This window comes from Echinops telfairi, unplaced genomic scaffold (assembly GCF_000313985.2).
Source record: "Echinops telfairi isolate 266 unplaced genomic scaffold, ASM31398v2 ScPeMD7_8;HRSCAF=38, whole genome shotgun sequence".
Classification (NCBI taxonomy): domain Eukaryota; kingdom Metazoa; phylum Chordata; class Mammalia; order Afrosoricida; family Tenrecidae; genus Echinops; species Echinops telfairi.
Window position 1 is genome coordinate 7,916,068 of NW_022103905.1, and position 20,528 is coordinate 7,936,595.

Genomic DNA, 20,528 nt, shown 5'->3' on the forward strand with positions numbered 1-20,528 from the left:
TAGATTTTAACAACTTCATGGAAATAGACAAACTCATCTTTCTCCCTTGGAGACCGAGTTCAAATAGCTGACCTTTCTGTTAGAGACTCGAGATGTAGTCCACTAGAAAACTGACAAATGAATTTGATTAATTTTTGAACATTTTGTTGTGCTTTCAGTGAGAATTTACATAGCGATTTAATTTTCCAATCAATGATTCACACCCAAATTGATCCAAGACAGAGTCAATCCCCCAAACGCAGCAACATTCTTCCATTTCCTCCATGGATTTTTGGTTTCTGTTCACCTACTTCCCTTGCCCCTTCCTGCCATCTCATCTTTTGATTTGGGGCAAATGTTGCCTTCTTGATTTCATATAGTTTGTTGTTTTAAGGAGCACATTCTTCATGGATGTTAGGCTAAGCAAAACCAGTTGTGCTGTCTGAATGTCCCCTAATATCCATTGCAATGGCTACACAGACTCCCAGACAAAAGTCATGATTAAAGGCTTTATTAAGGAAGTTCACAAGTTGTGATGCAAGTGAGAAATGGTCAGGGTTGAGTTGTTTATCAGGACATGTTACAAAGTTCTGTCAAGTTGGCTAATAAATGCTTAAAGGACATACTACTCTGCTATAAGGCTCAACACGAAGGAAGGCATTTAGCGTAAGTGTTGTGGGTCAGCAAACCCAACTCCCTGAATTAAGTGCCCAGATGTGTACCACTTCAATAAGCCTCCGCCCGAAAGTGCTGAGCTCCCCTTCTGTAGGCCAGAAAGTCCAACTTCCCCAATTAAATGCTCAGAGGCACCCCACTCTCCAAACCAGCCTCTTGCCCGAAAGCACTCAGCTTTACTTGCTCCATGACTGAGATTCCTGTAGTGGTAGGAGCTAATACAAGAAGCAGGAAGATGAAGCAGAAGACCACAGGCTAGTAGATACGGAGCTGAATGAATCTGAGGTCGACAGTGCACTGATGGCTCCCGGGCTCAGCAGGGGATATGACAGAAGTTGATGAACCAGTTAGTATCCGGCAGTAGAAGTGAGCTACCTTCCACACAGTGTCATTGTTAGAGTAGGCCTTACCCTGGAAGAAACCTCCCTCAATTGTAACAAGACTATGACCACATTAACTGCTTGCCTGCTTCACGGGTTCCATCGTGGAGTTGAGCATATCATGGCTCACCCAAGTTGACATAAAACCTAACTATCACAATGGGCATTACTGTGTATTTGACAGGCCTGTCTATTGTTTGACTGAGAGGTATAGTCTCTAGGAGTGTCTTGAATTTCAAGTCAGAAGGTTGTGTTTTAGGGAGATAGTCTTGGGGTTCCTCCAGTCTCTTTCAGATTAGTAAATTTGGCTTTATTATTATTTTTTTAATCTCAAATTTTGTTCTACCTTTTTACTCATTGTAATAGGGTCTTTCCCTTCTGGTGCTGGTCTGTGCAAGCAGTCGTGGTAGCCAGGCACCACCTAGTTCTTAGGGTCTCTGGTTAGAAGGCCTGTGGTTCATGAGTCATTAGTCCTTTGACTAATTGCTCCTTTGAGTTTTGGGTTTCGTCATCCTCCTTTACTCCAAGTGGGAGAGATCTGTAGTTGCTTCTTAGGTGGCTACCTGTAAGCTTTTAAGATCCCAGATGCTACTCACCTGAATAGGATGTAGAACATTACCTTTACATACTGTGGCTGTTAGGTGACCTAGATGTTCCCTGAGCTTATGGTCCAAAAGCTTCAAGTTCAGTAGCACAATCCCCAGTGTCTAAGTTGTTTCTGTACTTCTGTCTCCTCCCATATGTTCTATTATACAAGGGGCTTCAAAAATTCAGGGGAAATGGAATCTTTAAATAATGGAATTTTTCACACACTCTTTGAAGCCCCTTATATATTTAAGTATACATGCATTATTTACACATATGTATGGATTTTTCCAAATATTTTTACTATTACTGTTGTCATAGGACTCTATATTTTATAGCATTACTTGTCTTTTATTCTTGACCACATTGTGCCGACTTCCTCCATGTTGTGTATTGCCTTTCCTTTTACCACAATTAATACTTGTGCGTTATCTAGTGATTCCCCATCCTCCCTTCTCATCCTTGGCAACCACCGGAGGTTTCTTTCTTTGTGTAAATCTATTCTTGGCTTTTTGTAATAGTGCTCTGATGTCCTTTTGTGATTATTTCAGCCAGCATAATGTCCTCCAGATGTATTCTCATAGATTCATCATTAGTCTTTGTTCATTGCATGTATGTATGTATCAGGGTTGGTTTTTTTTATCTACTCATCCATTGATGGGCATTTGGTAGCTTTTCAGTACTGTGAATAATGTTGCAGTGAACTTTGGTGTGCATATGTTTATTTGTATCACTGCTCTTATTTCTCCAGGCTATAGACCAAGGAGTAGTATTGCTGGAGCATATGGTTTTTCTATTTCTAGCTATTTAAGGAATCGCCATATTCTCTTTGTCATAGTGGTTTGCCACTTTGCAGTCCAACTAGAAGGGTATAAGGGTTTCAGTCCCTGGTTTTTTATATACTTTATTTATTGATTATCACTGTCATTATTGCTGGGGTGAGATGGTATTTTATTCTAGTACTAATTTATATCTCTAATATGGCTAATAAGGACTGGGATGGTGTAATCGGTTACATATTGGGCTTCTAACTAAAAGATCTGCTGTTCAAAACCACCAGGTATTTCATAGGAAGAAGATGAGGCTTTTTGGTTCCACAAAGATTTACAGCCTCAGAAACCCAAACGGGGCAGTTCTACACTGTCCTGTAGGGTTGCTACAAATTGGAATTGACTGAATGGTAGTGGGTGGGTAACAGTTAATGATTACGAGCATCTTTTCCTGTGTTTGTTGGAAGCCTGAATGTTTCCTTTGTGAAGTTTCTGTCCCAGTTACCTAGTTCAGTTTCTGCTGATTGTACATTGTTTGCTGTGTTTGATAGTCTTTTTAATACCTTAAACTCTGATCCTATATTTTCTTCCATGAGCTTTATAGTTTTAGGTTTTACATTTAGGTCTTTGATCATATTGAGTTGTTTTTATATAAGTGTGAGGTACTGGATACTCTTTAATTTTCCTGCAAATAAGCATCCGGTGCTGCCAGTACCATTTATTAAAGAGACCATCTTTCCCCCTTTCAACATTGAAGATCAGCTGTCCTTAAGTGGATGGTTAAGTTATCGATTCTTGGGAGATGCATTAGTATGGGTGTCTCTGACTGTACCAGTGTCAGGCTGATTTGAGTACCATGGCTGTAAGAAAGTTATAAGATTGAAAAGTGTAAAGTCTCCTTCTTTGTTCTTTCTCTTAAATACTGTTTTACTTCTCTGGGGCCTTATTCATTTGATATATAGTTTGTGATTAATTTCTCTATCTTGTTAAAGAATATTGTTGAGATTTAGATTGGGATTGCATTATATCCACAGACTGTTTGGGGCAGTATTGATATTTTCATAATCTTAAGTCTTCCTATCCACAAGCATGGTATGTTTTCTCATTTATGTAGGTCTTTTTTTTTTTGTTTCTTGCAGTAGTATTTGTAGTTTTCCTTTTGGTCCCTAAACAGATTTATCCTTACATATTTTATCTTCAGGTGATAATGAGTCCTAATGTAATATAGCTTGGAATAAAATTTGAATTATGTTTAGAAGATAAAGTCTGTGGAAAAAGACATTTCACAGAAAAGGTGCCAAGGTTTTATTAAAATCTGAATATTTCCCTAAAAATATTTTCTTGTAGTCATAGCCAATAAAGTACTAATCATCAACAGGAATAAGATATAAAACAGAACACAATGAAATATCTCTGTGTAAACAGAATGACATCTACTTCTGGAATACAGCTGCAGTTCTCTTTGCTTAGCAAAATTTAGGTGGGCTATATTCAAATATATAACAATGTGCAGAAGAAGAACAGATATTTCCAAACAAACTCAGGAAATATTAGAACTAGTGTGTACTTCTTAAAGTCTGAATGTGCTGGGAGCAAGACAGAGAAATAGATGTAAGATATTACATAGCAGAGAGAAATACATGGAAGTTGTTATTTATGTATGTGATACATACTAAAATATCAATAGGCTGCAGAGAGGTTTAGTCAAAATAAAAAGAAAGAAAACCCTATAATTAACTAAAAAAAGTAGGGAGGTTTGGAATACCATTTGCCTTTCTGTGTTGATCATGAAATACAATCTAACATGAACTATGGTTAACATCACCGTGGAAGGTTTAACCCAAATGTAATAAGATAAGCTACAGAAATCTAATAGTAATTCAAAAGGAAGTTAATGAAAACTTTTGGACAATCGATCTTTTTACCTTAGTGCTTTTGACATTTGGTCTGATTCTAAGAACCAAACCAAACTCACTGGCATGGAGGCAAGTCTGACTTATAGCAACCCTTCGGAATTTTGGAGGAAAAGAACCTTGATAAGGCTAAAGATACCATCAGAGCAGCTAGAGGCCTGGGCTTAGTTAGGAAACTACCATCACAGATGAAATTCAAGGTAAGGAAGGGCTGGACTGAGGTGATAAAGCTGGAGAAGGCAGAGAAGTATTGGATACATATTTGTTAATACAAAAAGAGCACATATAGTTTCTGATCAGGGATTTGGGGTTTAGTGAACTCAGTTTTAATATTTTAAGTATTTTGCTCTGTAAACACAGATGTTTTTATTTCTCCCTCTCTTTTTGTCTCCTTTCACTTTAATTTCTGTGAAAAAGAAATTCAGTTCCCCTCCATCAGAACTGATTGTTATGACTGCTAGCAAGGAATGTCTGCCTAAAAATTCCCAATAGAGCCAAAGGCCAAAGTGGCTTTAAATCATACTTTAATTTCTCTTACTGTTGGTGACCAGCATGATCCGAAATGAAAACATTTAATATGACCTTGTGTCTTGCGTGATTGAACCTATAACCACTCGTACAGGTTAAAGGGGGCTCTGGTATGATGATCACATACGTATATCCAGCTGGCAGCAACATTTCACAAGGTATCATAATAGCTAAATAGAAAGCTGAGGTGACCGTGTAGTTTACTTTTTAATCTGATTTCTCAATAAATTAGATAAAAGCTGGCAACGAGTGCCTCGACTCCTAGAGCTTACCATAAACAAATGTTGATGGGAGTTTGGGTGCGTTTCCCTGTTATGACTCTTTCCCCCATTTTTATTGTCCCTCCTGGTGCCCTGGTGCTAATTTCCTTCTAGTCTGAATCAATTCCACACTCAACGAAGATTCAGTCACAACCACGCTATGAATTTATGTTTATGTTTCTTGTTGCCAGATATATTTGTATTTCGAAACTTATGTTTATAATCCTGTGTAATGAAATCATTGAGTTCCCCTTGAAGGCATTTTAAACTTTAGGAAAATCTTGAAAATAATGGGATATTTTTCTAGGTGGTGGAAAGAGATTGTCTCAATTATATTCAGTTCCTATGACAGGTCTATAAGGGGAACACAGGTATAAAGGTACGCACATCTTAGAATAATCCACCATTTGAGAGAAAAACAGCAGCATTTACTCAAGGGCAATGGCCAAAGGGGTTAGAGAAAAAACAGAAATGGAAACTGAAGACACAGAGAAAGTGGGTTAAGTGGTGTTCCATTGGGGGGACTGCAATGGATGACAGGAAATGAGATGTGCATGGATTTTTAAATATGAAACTGGTTATCTGCTCTGTAAACCTTCACCCAATTTATAATGAAAACATTTTTAAAATCTAATTTTTTCTCAGATATTCTGGGGTTAGAGGACCTGTACTTATTCTGATAATTTGGGAGCCATATTTAGAAAATAGCAAAGAATCACATTTAGCAATGGTAAATAGATAATATAGTCAAAGAGTTTGTTTCGAATAAAAGTTTAGAACTTATAGAGGTTACGGGATCAAGAAAATTTTTTCCCCTCTCTCTGATTCAGGGAATATGACAACTTTGAAAGCTCAAAGGAAAAATCTGGGCTCCTGGCCTCCCAGGAAGACCATAAATTATAAGAAAAAAGTCAGTAAATTAGTATAGAAATTGAAATCTTTACTGTATAATGGAATGACATTTTCATGACATTCTTTATTAATATGCCAGTAGAATCATCCTATTTATTGCACCACTGAATGGGTTGCTTATGATTCTGGCATAGTTGTGACCCGGCTGAAACAAGCTGCTGCAACTTAAATTGTTTAAAGAGAAAATATTGTCCTCCCTGTACTACATGTTAATTAAAACAAACGAACTTTCTCATGTCACATTAATTTTATAAATCCCTGAATGAAAACATGATTATTTTTATCGAATCCATCAAGACACTTAAATGGTTTTTGACATCATTATTAAAGTAGAAATAGAACGAATTAGAACTATAATTGATTTATTCTCTAATTATAATGATAGTGTGGAATCAGTTCTCTTACTGTGAGACTTTTATATTTGATATCAGCAATATGAAATCATGCTTATAGTTTTATGCTAGTTTGATGGGAAGAAGATTAAAACTTTTTGCAATAATTTATCTATTTGTAATTCTTGATTAATTTGATTTGATTAGCTTTCTCTTTTTTAGTGTACATCAAGATCTACTTAACTGTTACAGGATATGCATTCTTAGGGTAAAGTGATTCAAAGACAACCTTAGCACGATTAGCCTCATGTATTGCTCATTTTATCTTAGACTAGTAGATTTTAGGGTAAATGGAAAAGAAAGATCTAGGAAGAAATTCCATATAACCCCTTCTAGAGGAACTGTATTATGATAAAATCCTTTGTGTCACCCTTTCCTGGTAAAAGTCAAGAAAGACATTGTGAACAAGTGAACACACTACTTTTTTGGTCCAAACACTGTAGCATTCCCTCCAGAAGCAGTCTGCAAGTGCACAATACGTCCATTTATTGGTCCTAGCCAAACACTCAATCCCAAACCAAATCCACTCCCAACAATTTGATCCCAACTCATCATGTCTTGAAAGGAACCCTTGTGGTGTAGTGTTTATCTATTGGGTGGTTAACAGTAAGGTCAGCTGTTTGAAACCACCCGCCACTGCTATGACAGAGACATGGAGAAGGATGGCGCTTTCTCTCCCATAAAGAGTTACAGTTATTGGTGGGATTCAGTTGGTTCGAACAAGTTCAGCAGAACCAATAACTAATTTTTTTTGTGAGTTCAGCGAGCCGGTTGTTAAAATGGCACTTGGAATTGGGTTTCTCTCTAAGGTGGGTGGCTGGGCAGCTGTCCAATGTAGATATCATAAATTTTTATTCTTTACGCTTTATTAACATTAATCTGCACAACGGCGTATTTTAAGCATCTGTAGTAATGTTCATTCTGTCCATAGGTATAAAAAACTAGAACTATGCTTGCAGTATTTATTTATTCACTTCATAAAATTCATTGTAATTTTGATGAACTATATCCACTATATATACATTTCTATTTTCTTTCATTTGTTACTTCAGTAAACAAACATAGAATGCAAAGAGAAAAAGCCAAATCACCAGAGGTGAGCCACCTTCATTCATTTCAGGTTTGTGTTTATACCCCTGAGATATCATGAGTGAATTAAGCAATTCCTGAAAATGTTCGAAGAGCTAAAAATATCTTCAGAACATTTGCTGTAAGTTCATCAGCAGTAGAAAGGGGTTTTCAAAGATGAACACAATATATTCAGAGAAAAGAAGTCGCCTGTTTCTAAGCGATGGATCTTACTGACTATTGTCTAATTGGATGACCTCTAAACGAATGGGTTTCTACTACAAAAGTGAAAGATGGTTAAGGATGAATCACATAGCTGAGGATACCTGCATAAAAGCTAAGAATATTGCCAGTCAGGACACCAATCAAAAGCAATATGGAAATATCTAAAATCACAGTTTGATGGGTTTTTGTCAGGTTTTGTCAATGAATATTCTTTCATTGATATTTAAAAATGATTTCTTATGACATAATCTAGTGTTGTGTACCTCTTTTAGTGTTCCTATTTAGGTATTAGCTGTATGAAATAAGAAACTACCTTTCCATATATCTTTTTTTTTTTTTTTAATACTTAAAAGGGCCATTAGGGCAGCAAACTGGTTGTTAAAACATTTGAATCCCACCAGGGGTTACAGTGTCAAAGTCTACCCTGTCCTCCAGGGTCTCCATGAGTTTGAATCAGATTGATGACAGTGGGTTTGGCGTTTGGGAGAGCCTTGTTGGCACTGTGGTTATGCAAAAGGCTGCTGGCTAATTTTTAAGGTCAGCAGTTCGACATCACAAAGGCAGAAGTCCGACTCATCTCCACACTCCATCTTTTTATACCCTCTTCTGACACCAACCATCGTCCTGTGGCAGTTAGATTTTCTGTCACTCTGCATTGATGAGGTGGCAGCAAGTTTGCTTTTTTGTGTTTGCATTCGTATGGAAGCATCAGGGGGAATCCGGCCTAAAGATCAGGTCACAGCCAGATGATGCCTCCTTGGGGGTGGGGCCTTTTTTACATGAGAGAGACACTTGGGATTTTTCTCCCTTCCTCTCTGGCCCATCACTCTGCTGGGACTCTGTGGCTACTTCCTGGGGGTGGCCCCTGTGGGCTATTAACTCAGAGAGCTGTAGCTCTGGCACCGTCCCAATGATCTTGGGTCCCAATGCTCTTGGATCCCTGCCACTCTGCACCCACTGGCTTGTGTTCTCCCTGCTTCTTGCTTTACCGTCCAGCAGCAACCTGCTGCCCTGTGAGGCTGAAGAGGGCTCCCACTAGCACTGGGCCCATGGGCTCGAGTAGGACTGGGCTGGGATGTCTTCTTTATAGAAAGCTATTTTTGTGCGTGTAAGAATGTCACTGGTTTTTATTTCTCTGGACAACCCAGCCCAACACAGCCTTGAAGCCACCAGTCCCTCCCCCTTGGGAGAAAGCCGAAGTCCTCTACTCCTGTAAAGAGTTACACCCGTGGAAACTCACAGAGACAGCCCAGAGGGTCGCTATGAGTCAGAACAGACTCAACAGCAGTGAGTTTTTGTTGGTGGCCTTGTGGAAAACGGTTAGGATCAAAGTGTATAACTTCAGTCGTGTAACCAACACCAGATGCAATGCTTAAAGCTAAATACAGAGTCCTGGTGGCATAGCAGTTGAGTTGGCTGCCAACCTCAAGATGCGGCTTTCTACTCTGGTCTCAGCAACTCACAGGGCCAGTTCTACCCTGTCCTATAGGGTCACGATGCATCTGCACTGGCTCCATCGCCAAGGAGTTTGTTTTTTTGGGAAAATGAGGTACTTGGCCTGGGGGCCAAGTCTGATCTCCCCTGGCTATGCAAAGGAGAAGGAGAATTCGGTTCCCTATCAGCAGACGGCAGACTGCCCCAAAGTCAATGCCAACCATTCCTCCTAAGCCTCTGCTGTCTTGCTGTGTCCTATAATTCATTGCAATGGCCACGTACACACGCCAAAATAATGAAATAAATGAAAATATTCTTAAGGATGGTGATGAGGTTGTGTTAAAGTGAAATAAGTTTATGGTTGATCTGAAGGAAACATTCTGCTTTAGGCGGGTTTAAGAAAATAAAACACAGCTGGAGAAGACTCTGAAATCTATTCAATTTGAGGCAGAGCTGAAGAAAGCATGGGCATTTTGCCCAATGGGGGATGTGATACATGTCTTCATCTCTTTAAAGGATTGTTTTGAAGAAATGGTGTCAATTTATTCTGCAAAGCTCAGAAGGACTTATCTGAAGGCTATCTCTAAATAGCACATGAAGCAATGAGCTACTTCAGATTTAGTTGCCCACAACAAATGATTGTGAATGTGTGCTAGACAGACAAGTACAGCAATGGGAATATGAGCTACAAGAAAAGCATCGTTACTCAGTTGAAAGAAAGAATGGAATATGCAATAAATAACATAAAACCTAGTTAGCTATTTGCAGAAATAAAACATCAGTTTATAGTCTTATAATACCTCAAAATTAATTATAGATTCACTGAAGATATCTATTTGAAATTCAAATGACAAAATACATATTTCAGACAGTGGGATGGAAAAAAAAGGTCATTTAAACATTAAACCAATGGTATAAGTTATTAAAAGAAAGGCTTTATAGCTATACGGTTACACAAAAGCTGGTAACTTTTGAGTAAATTAGTGGGTCAGGTAGAGCAGAATTAATGAAACAGCAGACATTGGGAAGAGGCTAACAGTCCAGAGTGTGAGAAGATGAACAGAAGAAAATGATGAACAGAAGAAAATTGAAAATTGAAATTTGGCGATTAAGAACCCTGATGACCTCGAAGGGAGAAAGCCAGTAAAGAGATTAGAAGATCTTATTTACTGGCCGCCATCAGGTAGATGCTGACTCAGCAACCTGGTCTGTAGGACCAGGTAGAAGTGCCCCTGTGAGTTTCCGACTTTGATTCAAGGACAACAATTACATTTAGGCTATACATTTATGAAATGTGGTGCTAGTGAAAAGACACCAGGGTAGTCCTATGAAAATATTCCAGGGTTAACAGCAGTGACCTTGTGTCCGGCGCTGTGCCTAGGGCCCATCACATATATTAAATGCTTTAACATAAAGTTATTGGTGCTAAAATTAGAAAATAAAAAAAAAATCAGGGCTAGCAAATATGTGTATTTAACATATAAAGCACACCATTATGCCAGCTTCATTATTTATTAAATTCATCAATATCCTTTTTCATAGGGTTTGTGAACAACTTGGTGATGTTTTTTGACTTTGCGAGAATTTTCAGCAAAGCATGACACTAGCAGAATATTTATAGCTAGTGGCACATTCCAGGGGTTACTTTAGGCCAAATGTTTTCCAGAGGAAAATTGTGTAACATTGAATCTACTTGTAAAATAATGCATCTAGTGGGAAATAAGGATTTATAAAATGCGTATAATCTGTGTAGAGTAGGATCTCAGAAAATGCCAGTATCTCAGGCCACTGAGCAGCCCCCGGGTGGTGCAAATGGCTACACATTGTGCTGCTGACCCAACGGTGGAGCGTCTCAGGCCCCAGAGGGGCCACAAAGAGACCTGTCGATCTCCTTTGGAAGAACCAGCCAGCGAAAACCTTACAGAACCTGCCTGTCCTCTGACACACGGTGTGTCCCTGCCAGGCTGCAAGGGGCTGTGGAGATCTTAAAACACCTCTGACTGAAGGGGCATTTTGGAAAGGGGCTTCAAAAGGCAAGCGAGGGAGGAATTGAAAAGGTCTCAGGCAAGAAAACTGAGGAACAAAGCCTGCTCCCTTTGAAAAGACTTATGATTATTTTTAATTTATGCACGTGAATATATTTAGTACTGAAACACATGAGAATATGTAACAACTGTAGTACTCAAAGGCAGGATTTTAATATGTCAAAAATAGCAACATGTGCTTAGCAAAATTCTTTGTTTTCTTAAATGTGTCAGTGCACAAAAAATCAGCAGTATAAATAAATATCTTAGTATTATTCTTTAATTAAAACCATACTAACATCCAACTAGCAACCAAGTTGATCAAATACGTATGTTTTAAATAGTTTACTATTTACTTACATAATTTAATTTTAATCTGCAACTTGATACTTTTAAATATCATCATGAAACTCCGCAGACATTTTGGAGCACATTGAACACGTCTGTTTGCACATGTAATGGGGTTTCTCTTTTAAGCCCATGCATGTAGAGAGCTGAAGAATAACCCGAGAGTCAACCCACAGATATAACCCACAGTTTATAAAGTACAGTCAAACTGCAAGTAAGCAGAGCGTGAGAAATGGAATTAATTTAGAAAAGCTGTTTCAACGTCTTAGTCTTGGGATCCCTTTTCACTACTAAGCATTGAGTGCCTCAAAGAGCTTTTGTTTATGTGGGTTATAACTACTGATGTTTACTGTATTCAAAATAGAAAACATTTCTTAATTAACTCATTTATAAACAACCATAAGAATCCATTACAGAGCAACAGAAGTAACCCCCCTTTTCTGAAAAATAGCTCTATTTTCCAAAAGAATTTAGAGAGGAAAATGGTATGACTTTGTTTTCCCAGATAACATTTTTAAAGTGAAAAAGAACTAGATGTTGTAAAGCAAAAAATTTAGTGAGATAAGCATTTTTGTTTTATACTTTTAAAAACCCCAATACAATAGTTTCTGACTTAACAAAAATATAGCTACATTTTCATATTAAACTCTTGTAATATAGCATCTTGCCTAGGTATACATGAAGAAATTTTGGCTTCATATAGATGTATAGGTATAAAAAGGGAGAGTACTTAAATAAAACAGATATTACATCAACGGTTGGTAGTTTCATAAAGGTTAGTTGTAAGGTGGAATCTGAAATTCCATGCCCAGTTTTATTAAAATCCACTTTCCCCCACTGAATTTTGAATTGATTTTTTAACCTACCATACAGTGGTCATCTGAGAAATAATGGTTCTTTGAGTTATGCAGTTCTGCTAAACATTAACAATCGAAGCTAATTTTTCAAATGGGAAAATTAAAACATTTAAACATTGTAATAAGAACAAAGAACCACTTTCAACAGTCCAGAACAACTGAAATTCTACAAGATGTTGGAGATTTTTTTTTAAATAGCAATTTATAACAAGGTTTTCTCTTCCCACTCCAAGTGTTGGTAAAAGACTAAATAGGCAGTAGGCACAAGTTTGGAGATATTCATGCCTTATTGAAGTGGAGGAAAAACATAGAGCAGTCATTGTCTAGTTTGTAAGACTGACAACTTAAATAGCGAATTGCACTACTGTTGACAGTATTGTTGACAAGTATAAATGGCCGTTTTGCCTGAAATAACTCTGTTACTATGTTTCCAGAGTCATAATGCTAACAATTTGACCGTAATGGCCTGCGTTGGAATATGCCTTACATTTTGGAGAACAATTTACTGGGAATGTTACTTGTACACTTAGACTTCTTTTAAAAAAATACCAATATTCACACCTTTGCATTTTCTTTTAGATAGATTTCTAAATGAGCAATTGTGAAACTTAATTAGATGAGTGCTAATTAGATGACTGCTGACTACTATGGTTTGCTAAGAAAAATGGCTTCTTCAGGCAGTTGATATATGAAACATAAAAATCCCAATGGAGAGGGTAACTATTTTATCCTCCAGATAGATACACTTAAAAAAGAATAAATAAAGGGGATGAGGTGAAGGCATACAGTCCACAATTGAGATTTTCCTTGATGCATATTAATATTTCAGAAGACAGTCTTAAGACTAGATTTCTGCAGATAATTTTCATTTAGAACTTTCTTTGCATTTGTTAGACATAATTTTCTTGTATTTAGAAGACATATATAATAAAGTAGTAAGTTAAAAGTAACTACATGAAAATGAATAAAAGTGTAAAGTTATAAAACATTATGTAAATAAAACGACAAATCTAATTCAACATTTCCTTTTCAATAGTATCACCTCACTATTAGTTTATGATGTGTAAAAAATGTTTTTGAAGGCCCTACGCTTTCTTTCTCCCTCCCAGCAGCTGGTGCATTAAGGAGGCAGTTTCTGCACTGTAGGTAGTTGGTGCATTAAGGAGGCAGACTCTCCCATAGGTAGTTACTGCTCTGTCCTGTAGGGTCACGAGGAGTAGAAATGGACTCGATGGCAATGGATGCGGCTGTCTCTGTTGAGGAGCCCAGGTAGCATCATAGTTAGGTGCTCAGCTGTAACAAAGAGGCGAATGCTTTGAACCCACCCAGTGGAGTGGCTCTACAAGAGAAAGACCTGGCGATCGGCGTTTGCAAAGTTGACAGCCTCAAAAATCCCCAGGGGCCTTGCCACTCTGTTACATGGGATGCTACCAGTCAAACGGTACCTGATGGCATCTAGCAACAGCAAACAAACCAATAGCCCTATGTAGCATCATTAATAACTGCCTTCATTGGTTTTTATTTAATTTCAGTATTTTCAAGATATATGCTGTTAGCAATTACCTTTGAAAGATAACGTTTTACTAAAGAGCAAAAACCATAGATTAAACTATCTTCATAGCATTGTATAATAATTAATAATCTGACTATTGGGGTTCAAATTCCAGCTCTGCTATCTGTAGTTGTGAGAATTTGGGCAAATTACTTAACTTGCCTTTGCTCCAGTTTCTTGATCTATAAAATGGGGAAACGGTTGAGTTAATGCACAAGCACACTAGACTAATCCTTATCCTGTGGCCTGCGTTCAGTCAATGTTAACTTTTACTATTATGATAGTAAATCAGAAATGTAATTCAAGAGAATAAAAATACAAATTCAAATAGGAAACCATTTATTTGAATCCAGATTGTTTCTCTACAAAGCCAAAATCAAAGCCAGTTTGTGCTCTTCATGCTAATAAGGACCACTTTGGTGTTTCTACGTATGTGATATGGGAAGGGCATCTTGGGCTGAGGAAGTAAACCCACTCAGCATTTGAAGAGTTGACAATTGAAGCAGAAATAAAGAACAAACAACCATTGTTGAATAACCTGCCAAGCTGAGTGAACAACTGACAATCTTTCTGTGGTTCCTTGCAGATATTATGGAAATCAGGACAGTGGCAGTTGGAATTGTGGCAATCAAAGGGGTGGAAAGTGAATACTACCTTGCAATGAACAAGGAAGGAAAGCTGTATGCAAAGGTATGGGCTCATGAATAGCTAGACTTAATTTTTCAAACCTATTCGGGTCAGAAATATCTTTCTGAAAAATAAAAATTAAAGTAATCTTTCTTCAATTATATAAGAATTTCATTAAAATGCTCAAGCATTAGAACACCTTTTCTGTGGGACCTTGGGACCAAGTGCTTACGCTCTCTAGATTTTCATTTCTTCATCTGTAAAATGAGCAGGAAGAGCTGAGCCCCCAAGATACACCCAGCTCTCAAATTCCATGTGCACTTCACATACTTAAAATCTAAATTTTCCATCTCTCAGGATGAAAGCCCTTTTTGTTAAAGTTCACCCAATTTGCACATTGCTGACATGAACATTCTTGAAATAAAAAGTTCTGAAGTGTTCAGATTGTTTATCAACATCAAACTCATAATCATGGGCTTTGAACTATAAGCGTTGACATTGTTCCCTCTTTCTTACAATGCAAAATATGTAACAGTTCATCCCACTATAATGAAGTATAATTAGCTTTCCTTTGCATTTATGCAGCCCAGCACAATGTCTAGCACAAGCTAGTTACAATAACATATGCTTAATTCAATGAATGAATACCTTAGTGAATGGTTGGATGAATAAATAAATTAACCTCCTATTTCTCACCATCAGCAAAGTGGTAGATAAAGAACAGTTGTGAATTATATTCAATATTTACAAGGGGCAGAGAGTTGGCTAACTATATCAAATTTCCAATGCTTGAGCCTAGGCATATGAATATGGCTAAGCAGGACAAATGGGCACCAAAAATCAATTATTGACACCCTCCAAAAATTGGAACCATTTTACTTAGCTAAATGAGTATCATTTTATCTGTCAAAAAATTTAAGTTGTTTCCTTTGCAAATATGCTACACCTGTATCTAATAAAATGCAGTATTAGGCACATTCAAGCTGAAGTTTAAAACAAAAAGTCATATATATTTTAACGCTACCCAAATAATACTTGTTTACTTCCTGCTTCACCGAGCCCTTCTAAAAATCACGTGTTTGTTTCTTTGTTTAACAGAAAGAATGCAATGAAGATTGCAACTTCAAAGAATTAATTCTGGAAAATCATTACAACACCTATGCATCAGCTAAATGGACACACAGTGGAGGAGAAATGTTTGTCGCGCTGAATCAGAAAGGGCTTCCAGTCAAAGGGAAAAAAACGAAGAAAGAGCAAAGAATAGCCCACTTTCTGCCTATGGCAATAACTTAATCGCATGTGTGGTATATAAGAAACCAGTTCCAGCAGGGAGATTTCTTTAAGTGGACTGTTTTCTCTCTTCTCCTCCGCCCCTCCCCCCCTTTTCTTTTTTTAAGTAACCAAGAAAGGCTGGAAAACTACTGAAAAACTGATCAAGCTGGACTTGCGCATTTATGTTTATTTTAAGAGACTGCATTAAAGAAAGATTTGAAAAATGTAACACGAAAATCAGATTTAGTAACTGAAAGTTGTAAAAAATTGTAAAACTGGTTGTACAATCATGGTGTTAGTAATAGTAATTTTTTTCCTTTAAATTAATTTACACGTAAGAGTATGTTAGATTTGATTATCTGATAATGATTATTTAAAATATCCCTATCTGCTTTTAAAATGGCTGCTATAATAATAATAATGCAGATTACCTTATATAAGATATGTCAGACCTAGAGGCTGCTGGAATGATTTGTCAGATAATCAAGTAATCACTAACTATGGAAGATAAGCAGTATTTGAAATGTTTTCTCACAAAAAATAATAGCCCATGAAAACTATAAAAGTGGAATATTCTCAAAAATTTTTTATTATGAAATTGAATCATATAGGTAGTTTTTAAAGAAGTATAGGATTAGAACATGCATGTATCTATTAACAGGAACAAATTCCTCATGTTGTTGAAATTTAAAGAGTATTGCTCAAAGTTTGTTTTAAAAATTTTGTATATAAAATATCAATAATGATACTGTACTTCATCTCACTTGCCACAAAATAATATTTTATGAACCCTAAAAGTAAAACTCAGAAATCTTTAAGTTTTGTTCAAATAACATAATCTATCTTTTGTATAATTCATATTTGAGATGATAGCTTTTAATAATGTTCTTCCCACAAGTAATCGTGCATTTTTTTCCCTGTGGTTACAGCATTAAACTCTACTTTAAGTTGTATTTGAACTTTATTGTTTTGTTATTTAAGTTTATGTTATTTATAAAGAAATAATCTTAATAAGCTGTATCTGTTTCATATGCTTTCAATTTTAAAGGAATACCAAAACCGTCTGGCTCAACTTCAAGTTCTCCCTCCCTCTCAGGACCAACGCTAAGGCTAGTACACAGCGCTTGGTCCAGCAAATCCTGGATGGTGGACAAAAACGACAGCCTGCAGCGATGCTTACAATAGATGTCTCGCAGGGAACAATGCAAAAATGTGAAACATGTTTTGCCATGTACTCTTGCCAATTCAATTGGATCATATAAGTGAAATCACAACAGATAAAAAAATTCATAGAATTTTAAGTTTTAATATATTTGGGTTCATGAGCAGAACAGTGTCATATTTTTATAATATGCCTATTTAAATTAGTAATTTTAAAAATTACTTGGGCTCTCTGCCAGATAAAAGATGGCGGCATTAAAAGTTATTTTCCCATTAGATGGTAACACAAAGCCCACACATGGTTAAACAAAGCCCAAAATAGAGCATATACTTAGGGATGTGGGGCCCTGAATATCATGAAGGTTTTAGGTTAGAAAGATACATCTTGACTTAATAATTCTCCCATTGTCAGACATCGGCATTACTGTATCTGCTTACCCAAAATATCTGTTATTCAAGCCAGTCTATTTTACATCATTAGTATCTGCCAATACATTTCTAGATGAGCATTCATGAAAGGCTAAGTCAACAGAAACCACAGGCTCGTTTGATTTTCTTGTGGTTGCAAGACACAAGAAAGACCTGCCCTCCTTAGATATTCTTTAGGAAGATGCAATGAATGGCATTGCCAACTACCATCTGATGTAAGGGTTCTTTGCAAGCTCATGTTTCAAAATCAGGGTTATGTGACTAGAGCCTTGTAGTACATCAAGGGTGGAGGATTATCAATTAGATTAGATCATCCAACATCTGAATTTAAGAAAATTCAGAAGTAGACTAATCTTACTATATTTTTAAAGGATAAAAAAGATGATTTAAAAACAAATTTAAACCAAATAGCGAAGGTACCTCTAGGATACTAGAGTCATGTTAGGACCAAATACTTGTTGTCTGTGGAGTTGCAGTTACCACCAAATTATACTACATAACTGAATTAAGCAAAAATAAATATTTAGTAGTATATCCATTCCTGGTAGTATTACTCATCACCATTGCGATCTTTATAGCAGCGTCCACTTTTAATTGTATTTTTTCCTCATGCAATTGTATTTTTATCATGAACAGTCTAGAAAATAAAATCTGCACTGCTTACACAAATTTAAAATGATTTGTCCCTCTTATTCATGTACAAATAAGGAATTTGAGATTGCGATACAACGACCAGTGAAGGGCAGAGTCGACATCATGTAGCACATACTCTTAGTTTAGATGAATAAGATTACAACCGAGTACCTCCTGTTTTCTCCTTTCTGCTGACGTGTGATCTTTACCTTTGCATACAAAGTTGAACCATGTTGGGATAAGTCACTTAATATTCAGTTATTAATCTGTACAGGATCGCTATGAGTCCAAATAGACTTGGTAGCAATGAGAGAGTGAGCGTGTGTGATGATTTCACTCAAAAGGAGCAATAAGATGATAAGATTTTCCATCTTAATTTCTATTCCACCATTAAACTTCTTTATTTGTGAAGGGAGACCTCTGAAAAATAGCAGATCAGCGGAGCTCTAAAATGCTTTTTGAGAGAGAAAATGGGTTAAATACGTAGAGACACAACGACTAGGAAGGAGAAATTAAGTAAAAGAGTAAAAAATGTTGACAAAAGAAGTAATACAAATATTTTGACAGCACACCCATGATATAAATTTTCACCTCAAGTATATTTTGATTGGTTATAAATATACCTTAAAGACAGAAGGATGAAATGCTGACGACAGCATCTTAAGAGTTCCCACCTGGTAATTTCCATTTCTGGTTTTCTAGAGTGTCCAGAACATAAGTACTGAATACGAGACCCACCGATTTTCACAGTAAAAGCAATCATACAACCAAAAGTTCCTTGAAGCAATGCCCCTCGCAATTTTCTTCTGAAATATCGCCAACAACAGAGGCGACAGAAGGAGGGTATAGTGAACGACCGCAAAGGCTGCCACCAAAACAACATTTCTTCAAATCCTACTTTCTATGAAGAGTCATCTGAGCTTTGCGTTTCAGTCCACATAGATGTGTGTTGAGTTTAATGTGAGGTTATTTTGAATTAGCATCATGAAGCAATACTGATGCTTCAGAAAGATGTACAAGGTTTATACTCTGGCTTAATTTATGCCTCTCTGCCATATACTGGGCGAGAAGACCAAAGAAATCCTGTCCCTCCCTTAGTACAACTTACACATAGATAATACAAGGCTGAACAAAACCAAATTTTATCTAACACTGACAATGTCTATATTTAATGACCAGTAGCGATGGCTCCTCCCATGGGAGATTCTATCACTGATCAATCAGAATGTATGCAGGCCACTGTGACCTATCTATGGGTACCAGATGATGATCAGCCCCTATCTTTCTAGGATCATCCTAAAACAACTTTTTAAAAAATCTATTACTTGATCTCTCTGGTTTGACTTCTTAATGTGTATCTTCATATGCAATAGTGCATTAAAATTTCATGTTAATGATCTTTAGCCTTGTTGTCAGTCTATTCCATTAGACGTTTGCTCAATGAAACTGCTGCCTTCAATGAAAATGACGTGTTCCTCCTGATTTCCCATTCATCTTCCAACTTTGAGGGCTTTGTCAGGAGCAGTGCCTTTCTCTTGAATTGAAGAGACTTGGCAAGAAAAATATATATAATGAACGCAATAAAAACCAATAAAGTCCTGGTCTCACCTTAATCTTCTCAAGCTAGACCCCCCATGGCAGATACTACTTATGCTTTTTCCTTCTTGATTACTGTTTGGCCCCATTTTCTGAATTCTCATCGTTGAATTGATAAGATTTTCTTTTATATCATTGTCATGAAATGAAATGTGAAAATAGTAACGGCTTGTAGATAACAGTCTTCTCTTGATGAATCCAGCCATGTATTAGTTATCTTGCTGCATAACCTTAAAATATAGTGGCTTAGAGCAACAAATATTTATTATCTCACAATCTATGTGAGTCAGGAACCCAGGTAAGGTTTGACTGGGTGTCTTTGGCTCTAAACTAGTCACTAGGCTAAAATGAAAGTATTTGGTCATCTAATTCAATATTCAATTTTGATAGAAATCCACTCAGCGTCTCACCAATCATGTGAGCCTCTAAGCTACACGCAATAGAGTTTCTTGTTTCCCCCAGATCAAGGTATCAGAGCCACACACATACCCACATAAAAAGAAGTCATTTTATAACCTAACCATGAGAGTGACATCTCATCATTCTGCCTACTCTGAAGAGTATGGATGACACTCAGGCATAACTAAAAGAAAGTTGGATTATTGGTGCCATCTTAAAGTACCTAACACAGGCATACTCTGGATGTTTTTAAGGTCACTGAAAGAGAAGGGGGTTCTATAGAGCCTACATAAGAGTAAATCATGGTTTTCAGTGGGGACCCATTCATCAGAGAAAAAGTTGAAGTGGTATGTTCTCCATTATGAGATTCTTGCTCTTTTCCTGAAGGCTACTGTGTAGTTCTTTCCAAATCAGAATCATGAATAAAAATTTAAACCATAATTTGGAATGCTTATTTATAGAACTCCAATGTAACTGGAAAAGCTTTTTGCCTTTATGTGAAGAAAATA

The 20,528-nt window shown here is 36.8% G+C and overlaps 2 protein-coding genes across 2 annotated transcripts in view; one reads left to right on the top strand and one right to left on the bottom strand.

Annotated features, from left to right (window-relative positions):
- The window catches only part of FGF7 (fibroblast growth factor 7), a 62,530-nt gene extending 44,470 nt beyond the window's left edge, over positions 1 to 18,060 (top strand). The window contains exons 3-4 of the mRNA XM_004709423.2: positions 14,489 to 14,592; positions 15,628 to 18,060. Of these exons, the coding sequence (XP_004709480.1) occupies positions 14,489 to 14,592; positions 15,628 to 15,822 (299 nt within the window). The 3' untranslated portion in view covers positions 15,823 to 18,060. The remainder of the gene's footprint in view (positions 1 to 14,488; positions 14,593 to 15,627) is intronic.
- Positions 1 to 20,528, bottom strand: part of FAM227B (family with sequence similarity 227 member B) — a 210,409-nt gene that overhangs the window by 136,166 nt on the left and 53,715 nt on the right. The gene's annotated exons all lie outside the window — the stretch shown is intronic.